We start from the raw sequence: 14,703 nt of genomic DNA on the forward strand, positions 1-14,703 counted from the left end.
TGTTAGTGAAAGCAACAACAAGTCTCAGGGCACTTTAATGGAGTCGCACCCAAGCCTGGATAGGGAGTAAAAGTGCAATTTGAGAGTCAATAATGAAAACAATCTGATCATTTATAATCTATTTAGCATCGAGGATTTTCAGCAGCTGTTGTGTCCAATACTGTGGAATATCGCTGCAGCTCAGACAAGCTCGGCTGTGTGGAGCTGAGCTCCACTGGACTGGAAAAGAGTATTTCTGTAGAAGGGTGTCTCTGCCATTTGGCACAGGCTCCTCATTACCAGCAAAAATATAGTTAAGGATGAAAAGACCTGAACAAGGCCATCAGACTGGAGACCAGGTGTTTGCCTGATAGCACTGAGCAGCACTGTACCGATTGTTTTCACTGTGTCAAACTGTTCATCCATCAAGACTAACTTTTTAGTGAAAAAATAATAGAACACTGCTTTAAACTAATTACAATGCTGAAAGTTGTTTATCGCTAAGATTTGTGTGACACCACAATGACAGCGATTCTCATGCTAGAGCTCAGTGATTGATTTCATTAAAACATATCACTGGAACCCAATGCTGACTCTTCCACACACAAAACTAAAAGAGTTCCTTCTGCATGCACTCCATTGCTATGGTGAGCAGCTACTGTAATTTTTTTCACTGTTTTTATTATTAGGCATGTTTCCCGCGGGCAAGGTTTCAGAAATTCACAGTAGTTATACAACACAACCACAACACCATGTTAAAGCAGCGCACGCCCAATCATGCAGACACCCCGGTTTCAATAACTAAGCACTATCTTCTGTTGTCAAAGGAGCTTGCAAAGAAAAGCGTCTGGACTTCTTTAAGTTACTTGAAGACGTTTCACCTCTCATCCGAGAAGCTTCCACCAGCGAGGGAGGATAAGAAGGACAGACGCAACAACATTGTCATCCCCTATGTAGCCGGTGTATCAGAAAAACTCAGGAGGGTTTTCTCCAAGCATGACATCCCGGTGCATTTCAGACCCAGCAACACGCTCAGACAAAAACTGGTTCACCCGAAAGACAAAACGCCAAAACACAGACTTAACAATGTGGTGTATGCTGTACAGTGCAGCGAGGAATGCCCAGACCTCTACATTGGAGAGACCAAGCAGCCACTTCACAAGCGCATGGCACAACACAGAAGAGCCACCTCCACGGGACAAGACTCAGCAGTCCATCTGCATCTTAAGGATAAAGGACACTCTTTCAAGGATGCCAATGTTCACATTTTGGACAGAGAGGACAGATGGTTTGAAAGAGGAGTGAAAGAAGCCATCTATGTCCACTGTGAGCGACCATCTTTGAACAGAGGCGGGGGTTTACGACACCAACTCTCTGCCATCTATAATCCAGTTTTGAGATCCCTTCCCAGACGCCTTAACGCCCACTCACATCCTGGGCCATCTGATCTCAGGAATTCGCATGATAAGGTGGGGCCAGGTTTCACAATGAACTCACCCGAAACTCTGGCTGATTGGGACCCACACCCAATTTCACACCTTGGCTCAGGCGATTAGAGGACCATCAGGGGGTCCTTTTGTCCCTCTGTGGGGGGAAACTCCCACTAGGTTTATATCTGGGACTCTCCACCATTTGACCTTAGATCTGAAGAAGCTTCTCGGATGAGAGGCGAAACGTCTTCAAGTAACTTAAAGAAGTCCAGACGCTTTTCTTTGCAAGCTCCTTTGACTACGATGACCTGGATGACTGAGAACCTTCACAGACATACTATCTTCTGTTGTGTTTACATTTTTGATCAAACTGAAAAAGACAGTGAAATGCAGAATTAAATTATAACCAAGCTGCTTTTATCCTAAAGATCCTGGAGCAGCATGTTAACCCTCAGAGTACATCTTACTTGTGGTTCCCACTGTTTCCGGGAGCATAATGAGAGGCAGAACCAGGCTCCAGGTTTGGGTTTGGAAGGCAGACTCTCTCTGTTCTAACATTAGGCTTCAAAATTTCCTTCTATGGCTGGATCAGGTGACTCTGATCCATTGTTTGTGCTGCATTAGGCCCATTCTGCCTGTTCTTCGTCTCTTCTGTGTCTTCCCCTCCCGAGATCAACACCTCAGCTGTTCCTCGGCTCGTTCCATAAAAGTTTATCACCTTTTTCCCTACAACCTCCTCGCATGTTGAATCTGGGTCCCGTCTTAAACCGAACCCCCTGCCAGAGCACGCTTTTTTGTTTAGCGTAAGAAATGCATAAATGTTTTATGATTCAATCCATACAGGAGCAGAAAAATGTCCCGACATGAATGTAAAAACCCAGAATCCCTGCACCCAGTATCTTCAGAGTGCCAAGTGATTTATTCCACAGGGGCTGAACATGCATTCCACATCTGCACGCTGCACTCGAGACAAATAATCAAAATCATATGATGGACAAGACCATGAAATCAAAAAGGGAATGAGCAACGAAAACAAACAACTACCACTCTCAACTTGTAGTAATACCGCACATTGGCATCGAAACCTAAATCATTCTGCACTGCAGAAGTCTGTTCAAAGTTACGAAAAGATAATAATCAGCCACATAATCATTTTTGAAAATCTCATATATGTGTGAATGTGTGTGTGAATGGGTGGATGACTGGATATGTAAAGCGCTTTGGGGTCCTTAGGGACTAGTAAAGCGCTATATAAATACAGGCCATTTACCATATAAAAGGTGAGTGAGAGAGTGATGCACAATACCCATGGAGAATAGCTGATTGGGAACCATTAGAGGGTGTACAACATTTTCAAATACAGCATGGCTTGATGTGGACTTTGTTGCACTGTTAATCTACCCCAGTGTTCCTTCAACAGAACAGGGTGTTTGCATATAAATGTGCACAAACAGTCTAAAACACCTCTCCTCACCCAAAACAAAACAAAAAGAGAGAAAAAGCTCTCTCTACTTTCTGCAATGAGCTCTACTGACAAACTCCTAATGAATACAATGCATTCATCCTGGATGGATTCTGGTCACAGCCGTGGCGGCACAGCTGCTCAGAACTGTCAGGCTTACGGGGAGCAGACAGTGGCACACTTTTTTAGTTACAATTAGACACACTTGCATCTGCTACAGCTTTGTGAACTCTGCACTTCAACTCTAGAGCTGATAGTCGAGGAAAACATTGCTCGATTTACTTATTTCTACTCACAGTAATACAAAGAAAACATTTCAAGCCAAAGAAAATCTGCTCGGCTAATTATTTGGATGTGACTGTTAAACAGATGGAGATTCAACTCAGATTTGGTCAGAGTCTCTGTCAGACTTGATGGCGGCTTCTTGCTCCATTGTTTTCGCGTGGACCATCTTATATGTTCTTTTCATGTCCCTCATCAGCGAGAGAGCTTCCTTATATTCTTGCTTACTGACACCTCTGCTTTGTAGGGTAGTGGCTGGACAGAAAACAGAGTGTTATTTAAAGAAAGAGGGCTTTACAGGGGAAATATGTTGACATTCACTGCGTATAAGTAGGAAATGTGCATACCTAAAGGGACCACTTTTACTGTTTTACTCTCTCTGATTTCTTTGATCATGTCCTCTACCCTTTCAGTCAGCTGCTTCACAGGTTTCAGAGGTGGCAGCTCCTTAATCTGTGTGCAGTAATTAATAAAAACGTAGTTAAAGTCGCTCGGTTTATTGCAATTTACGAGCCTGCAAATGAAGTTTGCGTGGCTAAACATCAAACCCTTTTCTCTCGCTCCCTGTACGGCGTCTGGATGCTGTCGAGCTTTGGTTTCGAGTCCCTGTAAACATGGAGATTCTTCAGTGTGTGCTCCAGCATCCGAACAGCTGTTTGAATTCCTGCACAAAGAAAGGAAGAGAGAAAGAAAGCATCAGTATTCTCCACGGTCCCGCTGTATAGCCAAACTTTACTGGCTTTGAAACAATTGACAAAAAAACGAAATGGCTGCAGATGAAAATACATTCCTCCTTCCTCACCATTGAGCTTGAGCACACGAGGGTTCGGTTCGACATCCATCAAGAAATCAAACTGCTTTCTCTCCTTGCTGTCTGCAGTTTCTTTGTCTTCAGGAAGAAGACCAAATTCAAACTCAGGTCCATCTGCTGCCTGAGCATGAAATAACACTGACTACGTTAAAATGCTGCGGCATTAACTAACATTTAAAAAACTTGGTAAAATGATGGATTTTTATATCCCAATGAGGAAAACTACTGAAGAACATACCTGAGTAAGAAAGAAGGGTTTTCTTTTTTCATGGAAGGTGTGGTTTCTGCTGTTTTTGCCTTCATTTTTGCCAGCCTGGCTTTGTGGATTCAGCAGTATTAGCTTCTTTGACACCTTTGGTATTTTTTCATCCACCTCCAATATGAAAACATTGAAAACATAATGATTCATTCACTGAAATGGAACTTTACAGTGATTAATACAAAAGCAAAAAGCTTGATAACACACACCAGACTTATTTTTATCCATTTCTGAGCAATCAATCATTAAGTTGGCCTTGAAGACCTTAGTGCATGCAAATCCACTTTTAATGGATTGTTAGCATGACCCCACTCTACGCCCTTACAGAGTTTTATCAGAATTCATAAAAAATGATCAAGTTTAGAGGCAAACGCTACCAAAAATATGACCACCTTGGAGTCAATCACACGTCCTTTCTGCAAAATCACTAAACCTACTAAACCTAAGACTCCAGCCTGGACATTGATACAGCAAAATTCAACGGATCGTGATCAAACACAAAAAAGTCCAACCTTCCATTTTGGTTCAGTGGACACTTTCAGCGGGCGCTTCACAACCTCCGGTGTTTTCTTCTGCTTTATTGTTATTCCAAGTCTCTCCTGCATGTAGGCCAGCAAGGGAGGATCTCCTGTATTTAAACAAAGACATGATGAGGTTGTTTCTGAAGCCCCGAACACCTATTTTAAAATGATTCTTTACAGGAGGAATATTACCTCTCCTCCGCGTGGTTATGGGGTTGAACTGAATATCAATTTCACGAAGCTTTGGGAAAAGAGTGGCAGCCATCAGTGCTTCCTCCTTAGCAACCTGATGAGAAACCACCGGTGTGTCACGCTACCTCGTTTCCCAAAAATAGTGGATTTATTTATAAAAAGCAGCAGCACACCTTGTTGTCAGCTAGGTTGAGGTACTGCAGCGCTGGAAGAGGTAAACTGGATTCTTTGCGGTTCTGCTCCCAGTTGTGTTTGCGAAAGATCTAGAGTGACCACGAGACACACAAGTTTAATGGGAGAATAACACCGAGCTACAGTGATGACACATCTAAAAGATCATGGACGAATTACCTCTGAGATTCTTGTCAAATACTGATCGGAAGGCTCCGAGTGAGCGAGTGCTGGATCGGGAGAGATATTTTTAAAGGAAATTTTGGACACACATGTGAATTACACAAAGCTGATGCCGAGTATTTACCCTCTTCCTCCTCTTCTTCAGTGGCAGTCTGCACAGGTTTGGAAAAACCCACCAGTTGCATGAACGGTATTTCAGAAATGCAGTTCCCCTGTAGGCTTAAATGCTTTAGCCTGTAATCAACAATTAAAAATGCTTAATGAGCGTTTCCACTAATTTGCTGTGCCTTGTGATAAAGGAGTCCATGTTAAGAAACACTTTTATTTAAAAGTGCAATTTCTCACTTGCACTGTGACGCACAAAGGCTGGCAATATGCATGCAGACTTTTTAAAAGTGCATTTATAATGAATATTTTGTATGCAAAAAGTCTTTACAGGAAAACTTACAGACCTCGTTAGGTTTTTAAGGCTGCTGAAGACTCCAGAGGTCAGTTCATTATCATCAAGCATCAGGACTTCTAGAGCTTGAAAGCATGTGTCTTCATCTTTAGCCGGCCTACACGTAAACGAAGAAATGCTAAATGTGTGTGATGATACAATTAAAGTGAAATAAGATTTTATGTATCTATTTTCATCAGTGACTTTGGTAAACCATTCAACCCCTCATTTACACAAATCAGCCAATCACAGGGCAGCAGCTCGCTGCCTCTAGCCATGTGGTCATGGTCAAGACAACCTGCTGAAGTTCAATACGAGCATCAGAATGTTTACAGAGGTTGACCTCAAAGAGAGAAAACATCCCTTGACTGGCAGGTCTCTGGGAGAAAGTGCTGTTGATGGTGGAGGTCAAAGGAGAATATCCAGACTGCTTCGAGCTGATAAGAAGGCAAGGGCAACTCAAATATCCACTCTTTACAACCAAGCTCCTGTGAGCTAAGAGCAGGAAAAAAGGGCTGTAAGTTAAACAAGTTCACCAAAACTGGACAATAGAAGACTGGAAAAAACATGAAAGCATTGATCCAACCTGCCTTGTATCAGTGGTTCAGGCAACTGCAGGTGGTGTAATGGGACATTTTCTTGGCACACTACCTTAGTCTAAATGTCACAGCCTACTTGAGTATTGCTGCAGAGCATTTTCATCCCTTTATGACCACAGTACCCATCTTGTGGTGGCTGTCTCCAACAGGATATGCCCTGTCTCCATCTCCATCTGTACCATGGAGCTTTAAGGCAGTTCTGTAGTCAAAACACTGTCCAAACTGGTACTAGCAAGGTGTACCTAACAAAGTGGCCTGTGAGTGCAGGTTTACCGGATCAGAAGTGTGAATTTGGAGCATTTGTGCTCCCCCTTTTGGTGGGTTTGAAAACTACATTTGTGAATGTTTCAGGAATGAAATGTGTCATGAAATCATAACCAAGGTACTGGATAACTTCATGGATCATGATAATCATAACACTTAAAACATGCTGAGTTAACACAGATTTTAAAAGATAGCCATAAATTATTTCATCTTGGAATATTTTACTAATTATTTATGGGTGCTGGATTCAGCCAGTTTAATGACTACCACTATTGGATTTGTAAATTTGTAAATCAGGCAGCTTTTTATACCTAAAGTTTGTTTTGTTGTCAGTCATTTAACACAAAGCAGGGCAGAACTGTGTGTGTATGTGTGTCTGTGTGTGTGTGAGGTGGGGATAGAAGACCAAGACTACACTCGCAAATTCTGTTTTTGCCCAGTACCAATGTGCACATACTTCTGAAGTTTATTCATTTGAAGCTTTTCAGTATAAACGTACATCAAAGTGGGCAGGAAAAACGAGCAAATTCATCATCTGAACTGATGGACGGCTAACGTCTCTTGATCGTGGATGAAACGTGGTAAAAAATAGATTGCTATTTCAGGCACTTACAGCTGAGTGGGGTCTTGGTGTGAGGAGCCCAGATTAGGAGGGAGACGCTGAAGCTGATTTGCAGTTAGATGAAGGACCTTAAGACGTGGGAGCCGACCGAGAGAATCAATAGCATCAGGTGATAAGCAGTTGTAGGACAAATCCAGAACCTGCGAGGATTAAAATGCACTGTTCGGGTGAACTTAACCACATTCAAAAGAAGAAGGAGAGAAGAAGAAGAAGAAAAATGGCACACATTTAACTCTTCCTCTGAATGTCAGCATCTCTTTTGCACATTCACAGTTACAAAGCACCGCCGAGTCATCTTACCTCGAGAAGAGGGAAGGCAGCAGCATCAAACATCAAGTCGCTAACCTCATTTAATGACAGGTTGAGTTCTCTTAGAGACACAAAACTACTGAAAGATCCTGCAGGAAAAACAATGGACAGCCTCTGATATGACTTCATGAAAGAGGCACACACAGCGATGCTAGAATGAAATCTGCAGGATAATGTATACATGCATATTCACCTAGAGAGAGGGAGTTAATAGATGCGTTGATGTAAGCCACGTTATCAAACACCTCGAGTTCTTCTGGTTTGACCTGTGACCCCCAGTATAAAGGAACTAATCACAAATGATTTTAACCAACAGGCTGATAAAGGTAAGTAAAAGTAGGAAAAGGTGGCTCTTACAGAGCTTAGTTTCTGCTCGCTGATGTCCAGAGAACAGAGCTCAGAGGGTCTGTCAACATGATGCAACTGGAGCTGAAAAAGAAAATAAAAAAATATCACTGTTTTTCTAACTTTTGTCAGATAAGCGTTTGTGTGTTGAATTCAAGGTTCATACCAGGAAAGCTCTGTCTAATGTGACTCCATGAGAAGTATCAGCCAGCTTGCTCTCACATTTTTTATAAGCTGCTTTTGTTCTCCTACGTTGATGCCTGTATTTTTGCTCCTCTGCCTCCCTGTAAGCTGCAAGCCAGTGCCCAGCACCTATAAAAGCAAAGATGGATGACTAAAACCACGCCAGCAGGTGTTTTCACACAGGTAAACACTCTTCATTATTGGTTAGTCTCTTCATTCTGGATCTGTCAGTTCTTTTCTCACTGAGCAGTGCATCTGCTCACTAATGCAAATATCTTATGAACCAGTGACATGGCAACAACCCAGTATATTTTGGCTTAGACATGTCAAGATGACCTGCTGAAGTTTAAACTGAGGATCAGAAAGGTGATTTAAGTGGCATAATTGTTGATTCCAGATGGGCTGGTCTGATTACGGATATGTGGGCATGTATGTTCAAAATTAAACTATGATTTTTGCCAACTATGATTTCTCTCAACTAAACCCTCCATTCATACACCTGTATACAGACAGACACATACAGTTTAATACAGTGTAGACAGCTCAGTAGACCAAGCACAAATATTATTTAGGGTATGGCCCAAATTCCATTCATAAAAGTGCCCTTTGGTACTGCTTGAACTTCTGGGCCCCTTTTGATAAATAATATTTACTTTGTACTGTACATAGCAGTAGCTCACATTACAGCATTTACAACATTAGAGTAACCAGCTAACTTGGTTTTGGTGCTGTTCGTTTTCACTATATTTATTTCATTAATATAAGCTAGTTACAACCTTGCTTTATTTCAACATACCGTCTCGTCTTCTGTGGTGTGAAGTCCCGGCAGGGAAACAGTTTACAGGATAGCTCCGCCCTGCGTCAGCGGTGTAGGACTCTGAAGTCATCCTGACTGCAGCCAAATCCATTTATCACCACACTATGTCAAAAAACTGCTACAATGTGTTTGATCCCGAGCTTCAGTGTAGCTCTCTGTATCTTAGCAACAGCACGTAAGACGAGTACCGCTTCTCCCGTCCAGCAGGGGGCAGTAACATTTCTTTTCTAAGCTAAAGGCGGAAGAGACCGGTGAGTTTAGGTGTTCAAAGATTAACTAAAATGGCAAGATAATACTCCGCCGGGCCAACCTGAGGCATTCAAAGACATTAAAAAAGCACGTTTACAACCAGGAAATGCTTTATTTTGTGTATTGTTTGGCAAATAATTACTCTCGGAAGATTTTAAGCCTGACCTGTGTTTGTTTAAACCGGCTAGTTAGCTAGCTTCTGTGTAGGGCGTCCCTGCGGGGGAAGGCCGTTTTAGAGCGGCGTAGGTAGTGACAGCCATAACTGATATGTAGTCATTATTGCGGTAGTGCTAGTAAGAAAAACACAATCAAATACGAAGGTGGATATATTCATTTGCATAAAGTCGACGTTTAGTTTAGCTGAGAAGCGAACGCGGAAGGGAGCGTAAAAGTCTCTCTCGGTCTCAGGTACGGCTTCGTTTCTGATGAACCAACAGCATCAGTGTCGTGAACATCAGAGGTCTCTGGTTTCGCGTGCGATTATAGACGGTATGATGTTCAGACAAAGATCACGAGTGGGACCTGTGAAGAGCGATCAGTGAAGGTAAGGGCTTTGCTGTGCATGCACGGTGCGAGCTGTTTGTGGCAATGCAGCGGTCTGTGTTTATAGGGAGCTGCTGGAGTGTGAACTCTTCACCGAGTCTGTGCTTTGAAGGTTGTTATAACAAGACTATAAAAGAAGCTGAGGCTCTGTCATGCATTTTAGGACATTTTATTGCTCACAGGAGCTCTGATCCACCATGGGAAACACGTCGTCGAAGGGAGACAGCGGAGAAGAACCTCCTAAAACAACTTTGTTTGAAAGGGAGCCAAGTGGGATAACATACAGAATCCCTGCTCTCGTCTATCTGAGGCACTGTCACACCTTCCTCGCCTTTGCAGAGAAGAGATCCTCACCCTGTGACAATGACGCCAAAATTTTCGTTATGAGGAGAGGCACCCTGAAAGAGGATGGATCCATGCAGGTTACCATTGCCACATGATCACTTTGATTTTCATAGTTGAAGTTAACATGATTTGTTGTCCTCTTTTCAAATGTTGCCTTTGTCATGTTTCTGGGATTTTGTTTTTTTTTCCAGTGGTCGTCCAGTCAGGAGCTGTCTTCGGTGTGCCTGCCAAACCACCGCACTATGAATCCTTGCCCGGTGTATGAAAAAAACACCAAAACGCTCTATTTGTTTTTCATCTGTGTGTGGGGCACAACCACGGAAGCGAAGCAGATCCTGACAGGTAAGAACAAGACTCGTCTTTGCTACGTCAGCAGCCGAGACGACGGCCAGACTTGGAGCCAAGTGACAGACTTAACTGACAGCGTGATCGGCGAGGCCATTCACAAGTGGGCCACATTCGCCGTGGGCCCCGGCCACGGTGTTCAGCTTGAGAACGGCCGACTGATCATCCCTGCGTACGCCTACTACATTCCTTACAGATGCTGCTCCTTCCCCATCCCTTGCACAGTCTACCCACGTGCACTGTCAGTATATAGCGAGGACTTTGGACAGACGTGGCACATAGGTAAGATGCTGCGGAAGAAGTCGTGCGAATGTGAAATGGCCGAGATCATAGACCACGAGGGCAGGAGCCACCTCTACTGCAATGCTCGTAATGCCGGGGGCCACAGGTGTGAGGCTCTCAGTGAAAACAGCGGCGTCTACTTCGACAAGCCCCACATGGCCCCGGAGCTGGTGGAAACGCGCTACGGATGTCAGGGAAGCATCATCGGCTTTCCCGCGCCGGAATTTGTCCCAAACGACGACACGGAAAGCAAAGCCTGCGGCACGTCGCTCCTGTCACCAGACACGCAAACCTGGCTCCTCTTCATGCACCCGACGAGCAAGTCCAGAAGAAGGGACATGGGTGTGTATTTGAACCGATCCCCCCTGCACTCATCCGGATGGGACAGACCCAGGATCATCCACAGGGGGCCCAGCGGCTACTCGGACCTGGCTTACAACGGGGACAAGGATCAGTTTTCGTGCCTGATGGAGTGCGGGAAAGAGAGTGAACTCGAGCAGATTGCCTTCGTGTCGTTCTCCCTTAATGATGTCATGCAGACAGGCGGCAGGAAAGAAAAGCGTTGAGCGGTCTAACTGTGGTCGCTTTTATTTCTGTGTTAGCAAACGAAGCTCTCTGACATTCCCCCACAGCCTAAAAACAAAAAAAGGAAAAAAAAATAGAGAGAAAAACAAAACAAAAAGCCACTAAATATGCTGTGCAGTAACATCCGTCTGTGTTTACTATTGTTCCACATTCTGGAGATGATAATGCATGCATGAGTCGTGTGTTTCGCTGTCTCCTTGTTTACATAAGAAAAAAAGTTATTATAAGATTAAATATTATTAATATGCAACAAGCTGCATAAGGAAGAACACTATTCTGAATAGGCTAGGTGGTTTGTTTCAGGCATGCTGTGCTGGACTGTCACTTAGGGAAAAAAAACTGGCTTTGCGTGTAGCATGTTTGATAAGCACTTCATCCCCGTTTGCATCTTATTAAACTGCCAGTGTTTAATAAGAGACAATTTGCCTACCTCTTTTTATTTTCATACGAAGATCATAGCAGGCCTTGGAAAGAGTTTCCTCCATGCTCAGTCTCTTCTTTTTTACACGTCATGTGCTCTGATTCACGTATGCCTTCTCCACTGTTTGGAACGTGGCCTGTCAGTGCTTTCCCCCCCCCTGCAGGGTCACAATCGGTGCCATAAAGCTGGCAATAAAACTGGAGGGAAAAGATGCATCCAGCTGACCAACTTCATCTAAGTTTTTCTTGGTTGTTTGTTTTTAAAACGTGATAGATTAAGGCTACTTTTTACCGCACACATATTTTTTTATGACATTAATTTTCAAAAGCAATACAGCACTCCGTTATTGTTGATTTCCGGCGCATTGAGCATGACTTTCTTTTCCCAGCGTAAACTGCGTCGCTATGACCAGATACATCTGGCTCGCTATTGGTTCGCTAATGACGGCATGTGACATCAGATGAGGACTCGCTATTTATGAAGCCACTAGGAATTTGCACATGCGGAATATTGTACCGTGTGACTTTAATGTCCCTCTTTGCCTGTTGTTGTGCGGCAGACAAGAAAAAAACATTTAAAATAAGAAGCCCCGAGGTGGCATTAGTTTAGGTGTGTTTCTGTTGTGGAAAGTGACAAAAAAAACCCTGCATGAAACGTGTATTTTAGTAAAATAAAGGTAACCTGTGATCACCTGGCTTCCTTTTTTTTCTCTTTTTTTCCTTGTGACAATGTAAAGTAATTGAAGAGCTTGTAAAAGCTGACTCAGAGCAGGAAAAGTAAAAGAGATGGTTGTGTGCGTGTTTTTTTTTTTTAAGCAGTTATAAAAAACACTTCAGATGCATTCCCATGGCAGCAAACAGAGGCTGAAGGGCTCCAGCTCGCTGAAATGATGTCGAGGACTTCTGTTGTGAAGCGGCCTGTGGGGAGTTTAATGTGATTCAGCAGATGTGCAAACAGAGGGGGAGGAATTAAGGACAAGCGGGAGCCCTTTATTTCCCCCTCCACTCTCCCAACTTTCCTAAGTAATACATTTCTACTAATATGGGAGTTTCTGATATATATATATATATATGCACTTGCATAACCTGAAAGCCAAACACGTGAAAATACAGCAATAAAAAGGAAGTCCACAGTAGCTTAGTCCACTTCATCCATTTATTGTATGGTAGCAGGTGGGGTCAGATTAAAGGAGTCGAGATTTGGGGTTGTATGTGTCCTTGAAGCAAACGATCTGCATGGACTCTTTTTGAAATGTGCGAAGGAGGTTATTCTATTGGAATAAGTGCATGTGAAACGCTGTCCTGTCCTTGTCTTGGCGAGCCCACTGCAATAACTACAAAGTGTTCGAATTATCAGCAAAGATCCAAATCAACATTATTTTAGCTTGTCTTCTTGTTTCTGACTTCCATATGGTGTCTGTGTAAAACAAATCTTTAAAAACGGTCCCTAAATTAATAAGAACAAAAATGATTTTATGTCTTAGATACTGCAGGGCACTGTAGTATTATCAAATGTTTCTACTTCAAACAGCGTATAGTTCTTCTTTCTGAATATTTTAAGCAGCAGATTGTTGCACATTTTCATGCTGTGCTAAGTAGCAGGAAGCCATCCTTATTGTAACAAAGAGATATCACCCAGTGGTCTGTAACACAGCAATAACCTTCATGAGGATTTGGCTGCAGAGGCGAGCCTTACGAGAAACACTGAGCTGGGCTCATTCTCAGCACTCTGATGGAGGCTGAAGGATTTCAGGCTCTTTATTGACACAAATGCAGTAAATGTAGTCGGTGCACGAGTGCTCAGCTCGTGCTGACATGGGTTGCTTTGCTCCACTGCATTATTACATTTGTATTAGGATTTTAGTCAACACAGCAGAAGCTACAGGTTACCTGGGATTTCATCACCGGGTCTGACCTCTAATATAATCGGCTCACTGTAGGACCAAAACAACAGCATCTGGGTAAGGTATGAAATGTGCTTTATTAGATGTGGGGGCTTGTAGATCTCCAATGTGCTTCTGAACATCTTTCTCTCTGTTTTTTCTTCTTTCTTTATAACCTTATCCCCAACTTGTTTCACCGCACAGAGGATGAATCACGTGGCAAGACCTGTTTCCTTCTTCTGTGTTGGCGGTGAGGACGTCAATATTTTTCAGCACATGTGTTTCATCTGTCGCTCTGAGGGCACCTGGGAATCCAGTAAGAGAAGGCCTACCGGTCACAGATGTTTTCTGCTCGCTGTAAACATGTGTGGCGTCCCAGCGGGCACGGCACAGAGCGCCGGACACACGGCTGAGTTATTGTTCTCGTACCATCCATCTGAAAGAGTCAGGGGTGAAGAGCTGGCACACATTTAACAGGATGTAAGCAGGGAAATAAATGCAAGGCTTCTTAACTCGCACCTTTCTTGAATTTGTGAGCTTTTTAGTGTTTTAAATCCACCTGCGATTTAGTGCTAACCAAACCCCCAAATGTAATTGTACAATAACACTACAAGGTGCAAATTTGACTCCTTTGGATGTGCAGCTGAATATTTGTGTGGCTCATACTGTAAGCCAGCGCTTGCAAAGTGATTAATCAGATGTGGACTTTTGTTACAAATATAGTCTGTTATTGCACGCAACAAAGCTGCCTGTCACAAACGTCACCATCGTCAACATACAAGAAAAGGAAAAGTTTGATCAACTCATTGCGTTTCTTCGCAAGAAGCGCTAAGGAAAAGAAGGAGCTGATTAGTGTAAATCCACATAAGCACAAACAGTCTTAATGCCAGATTTCACAGAGGGACGTTTTTCCCCCTCTCAGAAAGAACAGTCTGAAGATCCACATGAATAATCAAAGTTTTTTACGCTTTAGTGAGGAGATTTCGAATTTCTCTGAAACAACACATCTCCCTGAGCCTTTTTGACACACAAAAAATCACTATTTCCACGGTCAGCACCCGTCGCCACGCTCGGTCAACTCGTGCTGTTATATCAGCAGCAACACAAAGGTGCAGGCTAACCTCAAATGGAAGGAACAAACGAGCTTTGCAGGTATGCATTATGCACTCAGTGTTATCTGCTG

The 14,703-nt window shown here is 43.2% G+C and overlaps 2 protein-coding genes across 5 annotated transcripts; one reads left to right on the plus strand and one right to left on the minus strand.

The window, feature by feature from the left end:
* Positions 1 to 2,309: 2,309 nt before the first annotated feature.
* Positions 2,310 to 9,036, minus strand: xrra1 (X-ray radiation resistance associated 1). The gene is made up of 17 exons (XM_085470081.1): positions 8,848 to 9,036; positions 8,035 to 8,180; positions 7,881 to 7,952; positions 7,717 to 7,789; positions 7,515 to 7,612; positions 7,206 to 7,354; positions 5,743 to 5,847; positions 5,415 to 5,524; positions 5,288 to 5,337; positions 5,110 to 5,199; positions 4,937 to 5,030; positions 4,736 to 4,851; positions 4,203 to 4,337; positions 3,956 to 4,085; positions 3,702 to 3,817; positions 3,501 to 3,606; positions 2,310 to 3,408 (listed from the first exon to the last, which is right to left on the minus strand). The coding sequence occupies exons 1-17, from the start codon at positions 8,957 to 8,959 to the stop codon at positions 3,254 to 3,256; spliced, it is 1,857 nt and encodes a 618-aa protein (XP_085326207.1). The 5' UTR covers positions 8,960 to 9,036; the 3' UTR covers positions 2,310 to 3,253.
* A 23-nt stretch (positions 9,037 to 9,059) lies between these two features.
* Positions 9,060 to 12,333, plus strand: LOC146700056 (sialidase-3-like). Of its 4 annotated transcripts, XM_085470083.1 has the most exons (4): positions 9,060 to 9,119; positions 9,526 to 9,661; positions 9,843 to 10,082; positions 10,197 to 12,333. In XM_085470083.1, the coding sequence occupies exons 3-4, from the start codon at positions 9,858 to 9,860 to the stop codon at positions 11,196 to 11,198; spliced, it is 1,227 nt and encodes a 408-aa protein (XP_085326209.1). In that variant the 5' UTR covers positions 9,060 to 9,119; positions 9,526 to 9,661; positions 9,843 to 9,857; the 3' UTR covers positions 11,199 to 12,333. The 4 variants fall into 4 exon arrangements, with proteins under 4 accessions (XP_085326209.1, XP_085326212.1, XP_085326210.1 ...); XM_085470086.1 differs by lacking the exon at positions 9,526 to 9,661; XM_085470084.1 differs by lacking the exon at positions 9,060 to 9,119 and having other exon boundaries at positions 9,126 to 9,661; positions 9,824 to 10,082.
* Positions 12,334 to 14,703: the final 2,370 nt, after the last annotated feature.

Source organism: Copadichromis virginalis, linkage group LG10 (genome assembly GCF_057382275.1).
Source record: "Copadichromis virginalis isolate Kocher_CV1m ecotype Utaka linkage group LG10, C_Virginalis_male_GT1.1, whole genome shotgun sequence".
Lineage (NCBI taxonomy): Eukaryota > Metazoa > Chordata > Actinopteri > Cichliformes > Cichlidae > Copadichromis > Copadichromis virginalis.